Source organism: Salvelinus alpinus, chromosome 18 (assembly GCF_045679555.1).
Source record: "Salvelinus alpinus chromosome 18, SLU_Salpinus.1, whole genome shotgun sequence".
NCBI classification, from domain to species: domain Eukaryota; kingdom Metazoa; phylum Chordata; class Actinopteri; order Salmoniformes; family Salmonidae; genus Salvelinus; species Salvelinus alpinus.
The window spans coordinates 32,691,680-32,706,720 of NC_092103.1; the positions used below are offsets into that span (position 1 = coordinate 32,691,680).

General features: G+C 45.4%; 1 protein-coding gene across 3 annotated transcripts in view; it reads left to right on the forward strand.

The window, feature by feature from the left end:
* Positions 1-2,490: 2,490 nt before the first annotated feature.
* LOC139544199 (noelin-like) overlaps positions 2,491-15,041 on the forward strand; it is a 29,554-nt gene continuing 17,003 nt past the window's right edge. The window contains exon 1 of one of the 3 annotated variants that reach the window (XM_071351061.1): positions 2,491-2,958. In XM_071351061.1, coding sequence (XP_071207162.1) covers positions 2,893-2,958 — 66 coding nt within the window. In that variant the 5' untranslated portion in view covers positions 2,491-2,892. Of the gene's footprint in view, positions 2,959-10,516; positions 11,161-11,427; positions 11,653-15,041 lie in introns of those variants that run through there. The other 2 variants (XM_071351060.1, XM_071351059.1) reach the window with 2 other exon arrangements.

A 15,041-nucleotide genomic window follows, 5' to 3' on the forward strand; every position in this document is an offset into this window, starting at 1 on the left:
GACATTATTAAGGGGTCACACACACACACACACACACACACACACACACACACACACACACACACACACACACACACACACACACACACACACACACCCACCACCACCACCACCAACAACATATTTTCAACTAAGTTTGGGGGAGGACGTAAACCAGGTTCCAGTGACAGGTTCTGTAAAACCCTTTCCAAGCTGCCACATGTTTTATACAGCACTATAACACACTGTATATCACTGTATAGCACTGCATATCACTGTAAAGCACTGTATATCACTGTATATCACTGTAAAGCACTGTATAGCACTGTATATCACTGTACATGATATCACTGTATATCACTGTAAAGCACTGTATAGCACTGTAAAGCACTGTATAGAACTGTATATCACTGTACATGATATCACTGTATAGCATTGTGTATCACTGTGTATCACTGTATAACCCTGTATATCACTGTATAGCACTGTATAGCATTGTGTATCACTGTGTATCACTGTATAACCCTGTATATCACTGTATAGCACTGTATAGCAGTGTATAGCAGTGTATATCACTGTATAGCACTGTATAGCACTGTAAAGCACTGTGTAGCACTGTGTATTACTGTATATCACTGTATAGCACTGTATAGCACTGTACAGCACTGTATATCACTGTATAGCACTGTATAGCACATGTGGGCAGGGAGAGGAGGACACTCAAATAAAAAATGTGCACTTTCAAACCCAACTAAGGTTGCTGTCAACTTCATAAATGTAGATATCCCTGGATTGTGCAGTGGGGTAAAGCATATCAAGAACAGGCTGTAGTTGTAGCTAATTATAAACTGGGTAGTTTGAGCCCTGAATGCTGATTAGCTGACAGACGTGGTATATCAGACCATATACTATGGGTATGACAAAACATTTACTTTTCTGCTCTAATTATGTTGGTAACCAGTTTATAATAGCAATAAGGCACCTTGGGGGTTTGCGATATATGGCCAATATACCACGGCTGTGTCCAGGCCATATACCACACCTCCTCAGGCCTTATTGCTTAAGTATATACTACACAGGATGAAGCCACTGTTACTGCCATTAGTGGCTGATCAATTTCTCCATTTGGAAACCATTACATCATTCCAGCCTTATTGACTATCATCATATATCATGTATTATTTTATCGTCAATGAACAGAGGTGTATGTAAATGTCAAATAAATACAATAATTGTGGAATTTGAGTCAAATCAAAGAACATACTCCCAATGGACTAAATAGGCTCTCTAGTCTAGAACACAAACAGGCCAGATGTATTTTAAAAGGGCTGTGACCAACAAATAAATTACACTAAACAATTTTTTTTAACCCAACATGACCCAATTTCAAAGATTTTACTGAGTTACAGTTCATATAAGGAAATCAGGCAATTGAAATAAATAAATTAGGCTCTAATATGGATTTCACATCACTGGGAATGCAGATATGCATCTTTTGGTGACAGATACCTTTAAAAAAAAGGTAGGGGCGTGGATCAGAAAACCAGTCAGTATCTGGTGTGACCACCATCTGGTGTGACCTCATGCAGCACGACACATCTCCTTTGCATAGAGTTGACCAGGCTGTTGATTGTGGCCTGTGGAATGTTGTACCACTCCTTCAATGGCTGTGCGATGTTACTCCCTGACGAAGGCCATGCAGCCAAAACGTATCAGAGTTTTTAAACTTTGTTTCCAGTGAACATGCCATACAAATAAAGGCATGTTCATTAATTATATGAAGAGTGTCTTGGTCCTTCTTTCTTTTTGATGGCCAATGTACCCCTTTTACCAAAGAGCACCTTCTGTCTACCAAACTCTACTATTGTGTACCTTAGTAGCGCTTCTCTTCCTCCTTTTTCTACGTGGCTGTGCGATGTTGTTGGAAATTGACGGGAACTGGAACATGCTGTCGTACACATTGATCGAGAGCATCCCAAACATGCTCAATAGGTGACATGACTGGTGAGTATACAGGCCATGGAAGAACTGGGACATGTTTATCTCCCAGGAAGCATGACAGATCCTTGCAACATTCTTTTAGACAATTGTGCATTTTCATGCTGAAACATGAAAATGATGGCAGCGGATGACTGGCAAAACAATGGGCATCCGGATCTCGTCACGGTATCTCTGTGCATTTAAATTGCCATAGATAAAATGCAATTGTGTTTGTTGTCTGTAGCTTATGCCTGCCCATACCATAACCCCACCGACACCATGTTCACAACGTTGACATGGAACATCTCTTTGATCTTTCCTTTCAGTTCATGAAACATGGGACCAACACTTTGACATGTTGCGTTTATATTTTGGTTCAGTATAAATATTAGAATTGAAAAAGGGTCATGTTTTTTCAATCATAAAAATCATAAAATATTATTCCTATCTCTCTGGCGCGCTCCATGTTGTCCTGCTTGAATTTCCCACGCTCTGCCACGTCACTTCCTGTTTCAGCACGGTGGACAGCTCCGCGCTCTCTCATTTTACACCCATCGCTTATTTGGCGACTCCAGGCAGGAAGGCAAAGTTTTGGCAATATCTGAGTAACCAGTGCTGCTTCCCGTATTTTAAACCAACGTTTCCCTTCGCAAATGTTTATCAGAACGCGTTGTGGCGATTAGAGAGGAAGAAAGAAAAGAAGAAAGAACAGAAACACCAAGACGGAGGAGCCGAGATTAAATAAATATGCTAAGAGACTCTGATTCCGTAATAACGATTTCTCGTTTTCTACTATTTGGTTGCTGAGGGATAAGAGCGAGCGAGCGACCGCAGCGCTACGAGGGAGCGGAGAGGAGAGGACTTCCGTGCGGGGGACGCAAAGGGACTGATCTGCATGTGAGAGCGTTGGTTCCACACACCCGGAGGAAAGAGATGCAGCCCTCGAGCAAGATCCTGAGTCTTATCGTCCTCGTGTTGATGGGCACAGAACTCACTCAAGTAGGTTTAAACACACGCCATTTTCCCCGCTGTATTAGAGCTACGCTGTGGTGAGCAGTTACTTGGCTCGAGATAAAATATTAGTACCCGGTGCCTTCTCGGTAGCCTAGACAGAGCTAAAGTGAATTAGCCAGTTTCAGCGCTTAAAGAGATTAACGGGTGGGATTACATGGCGATGATGTGGATACATTGTGCTACACGGGCGCAGATAGCGCCAGCAGCGCCCAATGAATGTCACATAGCCTAACTCTAACGGGGCTCTGTGTAATGCGCAGGGATAGAGATGTACAAAATCCTACATGCACACAAATGTGTAAATATACAAAATATATTACACACGTATAAATTATAAGCAAATGTAATGAATGAATGACAAATCAACCCATCCAACGAAATCATCTGTGTGAGGGTTAGGATTATGTCAGAATGGTTATTGTTTTTCATTCTAAATCGAATCATTGTGATGTGTCTGATATATGTATCGGTATTCTGCATGTGTCGTTTGTTTCGAATAACAAGCAGTCAAATATTATTGCATTTCAAGTAGCACAGCACACAGCATGCATGGTCCTTTGAATAAGACCAAAGGAGAAGTGACTGTGGAGCTTGAGAACTTGACTATGGAGATGAGAAAGGAGGTCTTTGTTCTAACCAACAAAATAAAATGTTATTGGTCTGTCATAAAGGAATACCCACCCCGACATATCAATCCAATCACCTAAGAAGTCTCCAAGGCCGTAATGGTTGATCATGTAATTGAAGAATATAGTCACGTGTGTTTCTATTGTCAAATGTCTTAATCACCAGCACAGCATTTGTCAATCTGTGAGACGATGGTGTGCACAGTTAACCCTACAGTTCAAAGTTAATTCACAAAAGTATAGCACAAGTGTTTACGTAAAAGGTTGCTCACATATTTTTTAAATTATTTTCTGTCTCACCAAAACACATGTGTATCTGTTAATTCCCACAGACGTACACTGTCCCGTCCCCCTGTGCATAAACAAGCTAACATCAGGCTACCAAACCAAATTGGCATTAGTTCAACATAATAATTCGGTCAACATGTCCATTATGCGGAAATCTATTTCTCAATGTACAATCATCAACCACACAATATTCTATCTATTTCTTTTAAACCCTTTTAATACAAATTCAACCCCAGGCCTCAACATTTACTTCATTTCAGATTGGATTAATGTTAACGGACAGCTCTGTCAAATATCACTCAGAGGACGTTGTTGGACTGACGTCGGTGCCAAGTGAGGTGTGTGTGTGTGTGTTTTCTACATCACACAGCCTCAGAGAGAAATAGCTGACCCCACAAAACACATAGACACTCTGCTATCCTCATCTCTCCCATGCATCTTTCACCATAACCAACACATCACTGTAGTCTCCCTATAACACTGTGACACAAACACTGCGCTGAGCTCTCAGTAATGCTGACTCTGTTGTACATGTTGGCCTTCTGATCTCCTTGATTGAAGAGGAAAAGGCATACGAGGTTGGACTTCATCCTGCATTATACAGTTTGGGTGCTGCATGTTGTGGTGTCTAAGGGGCTGTGTTGACACTGTAGTTTGTGGCCCTGGATGGCCTTGGTGTGTGTGTACGTGCGTGTGTGTGTTTATATGATTGCATGCGTGTGTTTGAGTGTGTGACTGTGCGTGAGCATTTTGGATGGATGTCATTTGTAACAAGGTCAGTCAATATCTGGCCACAGCCTCAACCCACACCGGCCTCCAGCATTATCAGAACCACTATAATACTCACCGTGACAACAGCCTCAACCCCCACCGGCCTCCAGCATTATCAGAACCACTATAATACTCACCATGGCTACAGCCTCAACCCCCACCAGCCTCCAGCATTATCAGAACCACTATAATACTCACCATGGCTACAGCCTCAACCCCCACCGGCCTCCAGCATTATCAGAACCACTATAATACTCACCATGGCTACAGCCTCAACCCCCCACCGGCCTCCAGCATTATCAGAACCACTATAATACTCACCATGGCTACATCCTCAACCCCCACCGGCCTCCAGCATTATCAGAACCACTATAATACTCACCATGGCTACAGCCTCAACCCCCACCGGCCTCCAGCATTATCAGAACCACTATAATACTCACCGTGGAGCACTATTTATAGCTTAACCGACAACAGAGACCATACAACATCAAACACCACACACATCACACTCAAGGATGCCGAGGTAGAGGGAAATTGGGTGTTTTGGAAAGAGTTGGAGTGAGAGAGATTGGGGAGAAAGACAGAGAAATATGGGTTGGAGATAGACAGAGAGAGTGTGTGAGAGAGAGAGAAAGAAAGAAAGAGAGCAAAAGAGAAAGAGAGAGAGAAAGAGAGACAGAGAAAGAGAGAGAGACAGAGAGAGAGAAAGAGAGAGATAGATAGAAAGAGCAGCACATTTCTTTGTGATCAAAGCCAGACTCACATTTATTGAACAGATTCTGTTTCAACATAACTTGCTCTACAGATGATTTATGTCACCCCACTTCACTTTTACCCCTACAGCCTGGACAGATACAAGATACAGATGTCTTTTGAAAATATTGTCACTGCAGGCTATTGTTTTATTTTAGAGAGGAACGTTAAAGTATTTAGGAGATGTCACTGAGGTAGCCAGTGTACATATCAATCTGTGTTATTTCACTGTCCTTAGTCTACAGCAGGACTATCTAACCCTCTTCCTGGAGAGCTACCCTCCTGGAGATTTTCCCTCCAACCCCAGTTGTATCCTGATTCAGCTTATCAACCAGCTAATTATTAGAATCAGATGCACTAGATTAGGGTTGAAGTGAAAACCAATAGGACTGTAGCTCTGCAGGAACCGGTTGGAGAGACATGGTCTGCAGTATGCACTGAAATTAAATGTATTATTTCTACTGTAAACCGTGGAGGATGATTTGTGTCAGGTGCTGTGTTCTGGAGCACAACAACAACAAGTCACAATGATGGACATCATCTTTCTGTCTCTCTGTCGTTTTATCTCTCTCTCTCTGTTTCTTTCTATCACACACTCATGTACACACTCACTTTCTCTCAGCCACACAAAGACACACACACAAAGACACACAAAGACACAGACAGACAGGCACACAGACACACAGACACAGACACACACACATACACACACACACACACACACACATACACACACACACATACAAACACTGGCTGTCAATTCTTCAGGCAATATAACCAACATCCGTCCTCACATCTTGACAGATGTTCTACCATAACACATCAGATGATCCACCTCATCCTTTACGCCATTATATTAGCATACACGTCATTATATTAGCATAAACGTCAGACCCCTAGAGCAGTATGTATGCCAGAGTATTTTAATGAACATGTATTCAGAGCATAGCTAGTATGTGGAGAAGGGTTTGACGGCGACAAGGGGGATTGGTTTCCCTGGGCGGTTCATCCCTGGAGTTATCCTGGTCTTGGGCCGCAGTCAGACCTTATTGAGGATCTGGGCAGTATTTATTCCAGAATTCCTCAATGTTTGAAGCATAGCTAGTGTGGGAAGTATTTGTTGTGTTTCTTAATGAACATGTTTTTGAAGCACAAATACTATAGTGAGTGTTTGTTGTTGTTGTTGTTGGTTTATCTTATGTCAGTTATGCAGAGAAGGGCCAGCTGTTCCCGTGGCAGCTCCCTGAAGGCTTCAAGCACGCTAAACCCGCTAGAAGAGAGAGAGAGAGGTGTTTATAATGAAACGTTTACACTATAATCAATTCAGTTCTTGTGAAAGAGAGAAAGATGGAGAGAAAGATGGAGTGTCTGCAGTTGCATTGCATTATGCTGTGATTGACAACTTGGATTTGATTTATTCATAAATCAATGTAAATGAAACTCTGAAAGTTAGTTACCATCACAAAGTTATACTAGTGTACATATGTTAAACTGTACTTTCTCAGTTGTACAAGTAGACGATCTGAAATGGCCATATTGTCCTTTTACATTAATCCTGTAAACATGTCTCTCTCTGTGAAATAGTCAGCCAAGCGTGACAAGACTGAGCAGTCCTCCACTGACCGATCTAGTCCACTGGTTTATCCCCTATTAGCTGATCTGTCCATGGGGAGGGTCAGGGGGATGGATTCCCGGACACAGATTAAGCTTAGTTATGGACTAAAAACCATGCTCACAGTCTAGGCTTAATTTTTGTTGGGGAAATTGTCCCAGAGAGTGTTAGTGTAGAGTATTAGTGCTTAGTACTGATATGCTGACTGGCAGAGTTGAGATGGCCCTGGGCTGGGGTGAGCAGAGCCGGGCAGGGGAGGAGAGGTCAGGGCAGGAAAGGGATGGGTTGGATTGTGCTGGGATGGGATGGAGAAGGGGGGCAGAGAGAGAGACAGAGAAACTCAGAGAGAGCGAGAGTAAGAGAGAGAAAGAGACAGATACAGAGGGGGAGAGCGGGAAAGAGAAGGGGAAATATAAGGTGAGAGAGAATGGGAGCTGACCTCTTTTATTTATATCAGCATATTGCATTACTGCGAGGACAGAAGTAGCCCATATAGCACTGTGGATATTTGGGGTCTTGATGTATTAACTTGCAGGATTACAGCTAAGCCTATAGGTGGAGAACTAAACAAGTAATGCTCTGTTCGGTGCTCTGCTTGGCACTCTGATTCTTCACAATGTTTACACGAGACAGATTTGCTTTGCTTTGTAATTCAAAAATGTATTGATTAAAATTATTCTAATTATTAAAGGGAGGATTCAAAATATTCACAAGGTGATGGGAGAAAAGAAGTGGACAGGTATTGTGCCTACAATATGGGCCCGTATTCATAAAGCGTCTCGGAGTATGAGTGCTGACCTAGGGCCAGGTATCCCTGTCCATGTAATCTGACCTAGGGCCAGGTATCCCTGTCCATGTAATCTGACCTAGGGCCAGGTATCCCTGTCCATGTAATCTGACCTAGGGCCAGGTATCCCTGTCCATGTAATCTGACCTAGGGCCAGGTATCCCTGTCCATGTAATCTGACCTAGGGCCAGGTATCCCTGTCCATGTAATCTGACCTAGGGCCAGGTATCCCTGTCCATGTAATCTGACCTAGGGCCAGGTATCCCTGTCCATGTAATCTGACCTAGGGCCAGGTATCCCTGTCCATGTAATCTGACCTAGGGCCAGGTATCTCTGTCCATGTAATCTGACCTAGGGCCAGGTATCCCTGTCCATGTAATCTGACCTAGGGCCAGGTATCCCTGTCCATGTAATCTGACCTAGGGTCAGGTATCCCTGTCCATGTAATCTGACCTAGGGCCAGGTATCCCTGTCCATGTAATCTGACCTAGGGCCAGGTATCCCTGTCCATGTAATCTGACCTAGGGCCAGGTATCCCTGTCCATGTAATCTGACCTAGGGCCAGGTATCCCTGTCCATGTAATCTGACCTAGGGCCAGGTATCCCTGTCCATGTAATCTGACCTAGGGCCAGGTATCTCTGTCCATGTAATCTGACCTAGGGCCAGGTATCCCTGTCCATGTAATCTGACCTAGGGCCAGGTATCCCTGTCCATGTAATCTGACCTAGGGTCAGGTATCCCTGTCCATGTAATCTGACCTAGGGCCAGGTATCCCTGTCCATGTAATCTGACCTAGGGCCAGGTATCCCTGTCCATGTAATCTGACCTAGGGCCAGGTATCCCTGTCCATGTAATCTGACCTAGGGCCAGGTATCCCTGTCCATGTAATCTGACCTAGGGCCAGGTATCCCTGTCCATGTAATCTGACCTAGGGCCAGGTATCCCTGTCCATGTAATCTGACCTAGGGCCAAGTATCCCTGTCCATGTAATCTGACCTAGGGCCAGGTATCCCTGTCCATGTAATCTGACCTAGGGCCAAGTATCCCTGTCCATCTAATCTGACCTAGGGCCAGGTATCCCTGTCCATGTAATCTGACCTAGGGCCAGGTATCCCTGTCCATGTAATCTGACCTAGGGCCAGGTATCCCTGTCCATGTAATCTGACCTAGGGCCAGGTATCCCTGTCCATGTAATCTGACCTAGGGCCAGGTATCCCTGTCCATGTAATCTGACCTAGGGCCAGGTATCCCTGTCCATGTAATCTGACCTAGGGCCAGGTATCCCTGTCCATGTATTCTGACCTAGGGCCAGGTATCCCTGTCCATGTAATCTGACCCAGGTGCCAGGTAGCCCTGTCCATGTAATCTGACCTAGGGCCAGGTATCCCTGTCCATGTAATCTGACCTAGGGTCAGGTATCCCTGTCCATGTAATATTGGATCAGCACTCATACTCTGAGGGCTTTGTGAATACGGGCTCTGGTGTGTCATATTGGTGTTGTGGCAATTCTGGTGTGGTAGATTTCTTAAAGGGGTATGAGTTCACTTGTGATTTTTCTCCTTGGTCTTCTTTCTTCCAGTCTCTCATGGTCTCTCTCTCACTCTCTGGTGTTCATCCAGTAGATATCCTCCTAACCGAGTATAATACAGAAACTCATGGGTGGGTTGAGAGAGAGAGAGAGATCCATAATCCATCTGAACATGAATGTTGTTATGTTTGCGTGTAACACCGTCAGAAAGCCTTTGGTGACGCATTTATTCAAACAACACACTTAAATTGGGTTGTGACATTCATGTGATGTCGCGCGGCTATTTAACGAACAATATTATGACTATTGTCCCTTTGATTTACCAGCAATACCGAAAGCAGCTACACGATGGCGCCAGAGTCTTTCACATAGGCCCTACATCTCTTAAATTTTATTTTATACTCGAATGCAGTGCTGATGATAGGTGCGCGCTGTCGGTCTTTTTAAAATAAAGACATAAAATTGTTGACGTGTATTAATGCATTTGGGATGATACATTGCTGTTATCCATATTGCATGCCCTATTATGCGGATATATTTTTTATTTAACTAGGCAAGCCAGTTAAGAACAAATTCTTATTTACAATGACGGCCTACAGTAGGAACAGTAGGTTAACGTCCTTGTTCAGGGGCAGAACCTTGTCAGTTCGGGGATTCGACGCACCAACCTTTCGGTGGTTGGGCCAGTACCACAAGGTTGGGCCAACCACAGGGTACCACAGGTTGGGCCAACCACAAGGTAGCCTGGTGGATCTAACCACCAGGCTACCTTCCGCCCCATATATATGTATATATGATCCTTATTGCCTAGCTCACCTTCATTAAATAAAATAATAACGGACTTTAATACATGGGGTTGTTCATTAAATTAACGTCAAGTTTAGTTATTCTCGGTACCCCAACAGCTCGCGCTCCACGGGGGTGGGTGAGAAAAATATCACCTGCCCCGGCCTGGAAAATTAAGCACTCAGCTTCTTGCGACCGGACAAGTGGCGCGACCTTACCCGAAACTGCTCTTTGCCCAATCCCCCCGGGGATAATAACTCGCAATCCGAGATAATACCAACCAGGCAGCCACGGACCCCCGGTGACACGGGGAAGGGCGTCTCGAGCAGCAGGCAAGACGAACCTGGCTGACATCACCGTTGCGCGTTGCTCGTGCTGCTATAGATCCGTAGGCATCTCCTCCCTCCCTCAGCCTTTTGGAACAGCCTGTGTGTATTCACTGCACTTAATCAGGGAGCGCGCGAGGCAGGAGGCGGACGGAGGGCGTGAACTAAAGAGGAACGGAGAACGGGAAAGCCACCAGAGCGCGGGACAGCACAGAGAGAGAAAGAGATACCCATCCAGATACATCTTATTTTCTCTCTAAACCGCTCCTCAATCACACTTTCTCCCGGCTTTCGGGACTGTCAGATTCGGCATCGAGGGTTTATTATCATTAATCTGATCCAAACCTGCAAACCTGCTCCTGCGGGCTTTTTCCAAACTCCGAACCCTTTAGCCTTTCACCAGTGATGTCCAAGGAACAACCGACCAAACCGGGGCTACGGGTGTTACACCAGAAGGCTATGGCTTCACTAGGCAACATGGATTGCCTTGCTCGTTTCTCGCCGGATTGTGCTGAAATAGAATGAAGCTGGTTTGGGTTAAACGCAGAGTGCAGAGATGTCGGTGCCTTTGCTGAAGATCGGCGTTGTGCTGAGCACCATGGCGATGATCACGAACTGGATGTCGCAGACTCTGCCCTCTCTAGTGGGGCTCAACACCACCAAGCTCACCGCGGAGAGGGCAGGCTACCCGGACAGGAGCACCGGAGTAAGTGGCACCGCTACTTTACGCTTCCCGTGGGTTAATTTTGTCTGCATAAAAAATTACGGGTTTTGATACCATTATTTACCTGGCTGCAGGATTTTATTTTATTCGCTCGCATGGTTGGTTAATGAATTATTAAAAGTTTATTTAGGCCTATTAGGCTATGGCCTCCTCCAAAATCTCATATTTGTTGCTTGACAGGGTCACTAGTATTTATGTTGTGCTGCCTATGTTTTCAGCGCCTGGTTGCTTGTCAGATCTTAGAGAAAATCGAATTTCATAGGCATGATTAATATCGCCTCTCTGAGGTTGATCACTCGCGGGATAGATATAGAGACTGAGAGCGAGATAGTCTTGTTGTATCTTACTGTATTTTCGAGGAGGGGCGTGGGAGCGCGCTGCATTGTGAGAGGTGGAGGAGAACAAGGGCGCGAGGTGGAGACTGAGAGCGACAATGAGTTTGTTTGGATGCTGCCATTGATAAAACGCTGCAAGGTAAACATTTTGTGAAAATGAAATTTCGCATCCAGACCTTTCCAGTGAAGTCAGCTGGGTTCCTCTTTGTCCCCGGCAGCCAGGCACCCTCAGTTCAGCGGGGTCTCTGAGAAAAAAAAGGTCATTTCATTACGCGGGGCATATTGCTTCTTGTCTTCTTGTCTCTTTGTCAAGCGCAATCTGACTTTTTGGTTAATCAAAGTAAATTGTTATGATTATTATGAAATATAAATCGTCTCATACTTTGTGAGATATTTTACGTATTAAGGTTGACTATGAAACCATTCATAAAACCCACGTCTTCATGGGTTACATTTTTGGCAAAAAGCTATTGGATTACGACATATACAATTTCAATAGAGTCATTTAAAAAAAACACTACTATCTACTTCAATGTAAAGGCGATCTCTGTGCCTACATAGTCATTTTAGTTTATTATGTGATGATCAGATGGACAAAATTTTGCGTTATTACATAGTAATAAAGATCAGTCGGGTGGAGTGCTTTGCTTTCTCTAATCTATACTCCCGCGGGATTATTGATAAAAGATTCCTCCAAACGAACTTGCCTTTCATGATGATATAGACCTAATGACTGGATAAACTAGTGTAGTAGAGTACTACAGTACATACTGTACCTAGTAATCCAGCATCCACCTTGCCACTATACTCAGTCAATGCCCCTGTGAAGTGAATATGGAAAGGTTGCCAGTTGGTTTTAAACATTCACATAGTTTTATTTTCAATTCATTTACCACATTTGAAGTACATTATTGTTGACATTTTTTGTGAATTTAAAGGATAGTATGTACAGTGATGACTAAAACACTATCCAAGCATTATATCCATTGACTCTCAGTAGTGTGCCAGACACATCATAATGCACTTAGATCAATGTTCACTATTGAAATAGGATGGTCATGATGTAGGCTACAGTGAAACGATAGATTGTGGATGAGTGTGTCGATTCAGGATCAGGATGCTGTTGGTTTTTATGTACAGTGGTAATGGAAGTGCTAATATTTCAGATTAATCAGGCAGATATTCTATGTCTTAAGAGACTGAATAGGAGGGAAGTGCCACTATTGCCAGTCTTAGCCCAGTCTCAATGTGGACTGATTGGACTGTGTTGATTGTTTAGTCTTGACAATCTCACACCTTCTATTTGTGTTGTTTTATAATTGGACACCAATAACTTTGATAATGTACATAGATGAGTATTTGGACAAGTCTCGACCAGTTCGATAGGCTGCCTTTCCCCTCTGGTGGCATGTTATAATTTGCTGGAGCTGGGCGGGAGGAGTTTAACGGTTCTCATCATGGCCAGATGGCGCCGTGCGCAATCCTGCGTGCGTGTGCATCCCACAGACAGACTGACATTATGTAAGCTCTGGCTGTATCTATGTAGTAGTGAGGGTTTAACGCATGACTCCACTCCACCACTCCAACGGGTGCGACACGTCACCACAAGCCTACACCGTGTGATTGAAACGTACTGCTAAGATAAGCCTATTCAGTCAGAGAGCAGGCGAGGAGGGATGGGGTACAATACTTTATTCAACAAATCCCTGACAATTGGATTATAGGATGAATGCTTTTGTTATTCTCTTGTCTCATCTGTTTTCTCTTTTTTTCTTTCTTTCATCCCCTCATCTCTTTTTATCCCTTCCTCACCTCTCTCTCCTCTCTCAAACACTCTCCTGTTGAGGAGGAGCAGGGATTAAACCAAGGCGCAGCGTAGTGAAATGACATGATTTATTAAACAAACAAAACAGACGAAAACGAACTATACTTGATAACTAATAAAACAACAAACGATGTAGACAGACCTGAAACGACGAACTTACATATAACGTGAAGAACGCAAATAACAGGAACAGACTACATGAAACGAACAAACCGCAAACAGTCCCGTATGGTGTAACATCGACACAGACACAGGAGACAACCACCCACAACGAACACAGTGAAACAACCTACCTAAATATGACTCTTAATTAGAGGAACGCCAAACACCTGCCTCTAATCAAGAGCCATACCAGGCAACCCTAAACCAACATAGAAACACACAACATAGAATGCCCACCCAAACTCACGTCCTGACCAACTAACACATACAACAAACTAACAGAAATAGGTCAGGAACGTGACATAACCCCCCCCATAAGGTGCGAACTCCGGGCGCACCAGCACAAAGTCTAGGGGAGGGTCTGGGTGGGCATCTGACCACGGTGGTGGCTCAGGCTCAGGGCGAGGTCCCCACCCCACCATAGTCAATCCCAGCTTCCATCTCCCCCTACAAATGACCACCCTCATACTACACCCACTTAATCCTTTGGGTAACATCAATACAAGGGGCAGCCCCGGGATAGAGGGATAGCTCAGGACAGAGGGATAGCTCAGGACAGAGGGATAGCTCAGGATAGAGAGGTAGCTCAGGATAGAGAGGTAGCTCAGGATAGAGGGGCAACTCCGGACTGAAAGGCAGCTCCGGACAGAGAGACAGCTCTGGACTGAGGGGCAGTTCTGGGTAAATAGCCGCTCTGGGCTAAGGGACAGCTCATGACTGGCTGACGGCTCTGGACGCTCATGGCTCGCTGACGGCTCTGGACGCTCATGGCTGGCTGACGGCTCTGGACGCTCATGGCTGGCTGACGGCTCTGGACGCTCATGGCTGGCTGACGGCTCTGGACGCTCATGGCTGGCTGACGGCTCTGGACGCTCATGGCTCGCTGACGGCTCTGGACGCTCATGGCTGGCTGACGGCTCTGGACGCTCATGGCTGGCTGACGGCTCTGGACGCTCATGGCTGGCTGACGGCTCTGGACGCTCATGGCTCACTGGCGGTTCTGGATGCTCATGGCTCACTGGCGGTTCTGGCAGATCCTGTCTGGTTGGCGGCTCTGGCAGATCCTGTCTGGTTGGCGGCTCTGGCAGATCCTGTCTGGTTGGCGGCTCTGGCAGATCCTGTCTGGTTGGCGGCTCTGGCAGATCCTGTCTGGTTGGCGGCTCTGGCAGATCCTGTCTGGTTGGCGGCTCTGGCAGATCCTGTCTGGTTGGCGGCTCTGGCAGATCCTGTCTGGTTGGCGGCTCTGGCAGATCCTGACTGACGAATGGCTCTAGCGGCTCCTGACTGACGATCGGCTCTGACGGCTCGGGACAGACGGGCGGCTCTAATGGCACTGGGCAGACGGATGGCTCAGATGGCGCTGGAGAGACGGATGGCTCAGATGGCGCTGGGGAGACGGATGGCTCAGATGGCGCTGGGGAGACGGATGGCTCAGATGGCGCTGGGGAGACGGATGGCTCAGATGGCGCTGCGGAGACGGATGGCTCAGACTGATCCTGTCTAGCGGAAGGCTTTGGCTGCTCCTGTCTGGCGGAAGGCTC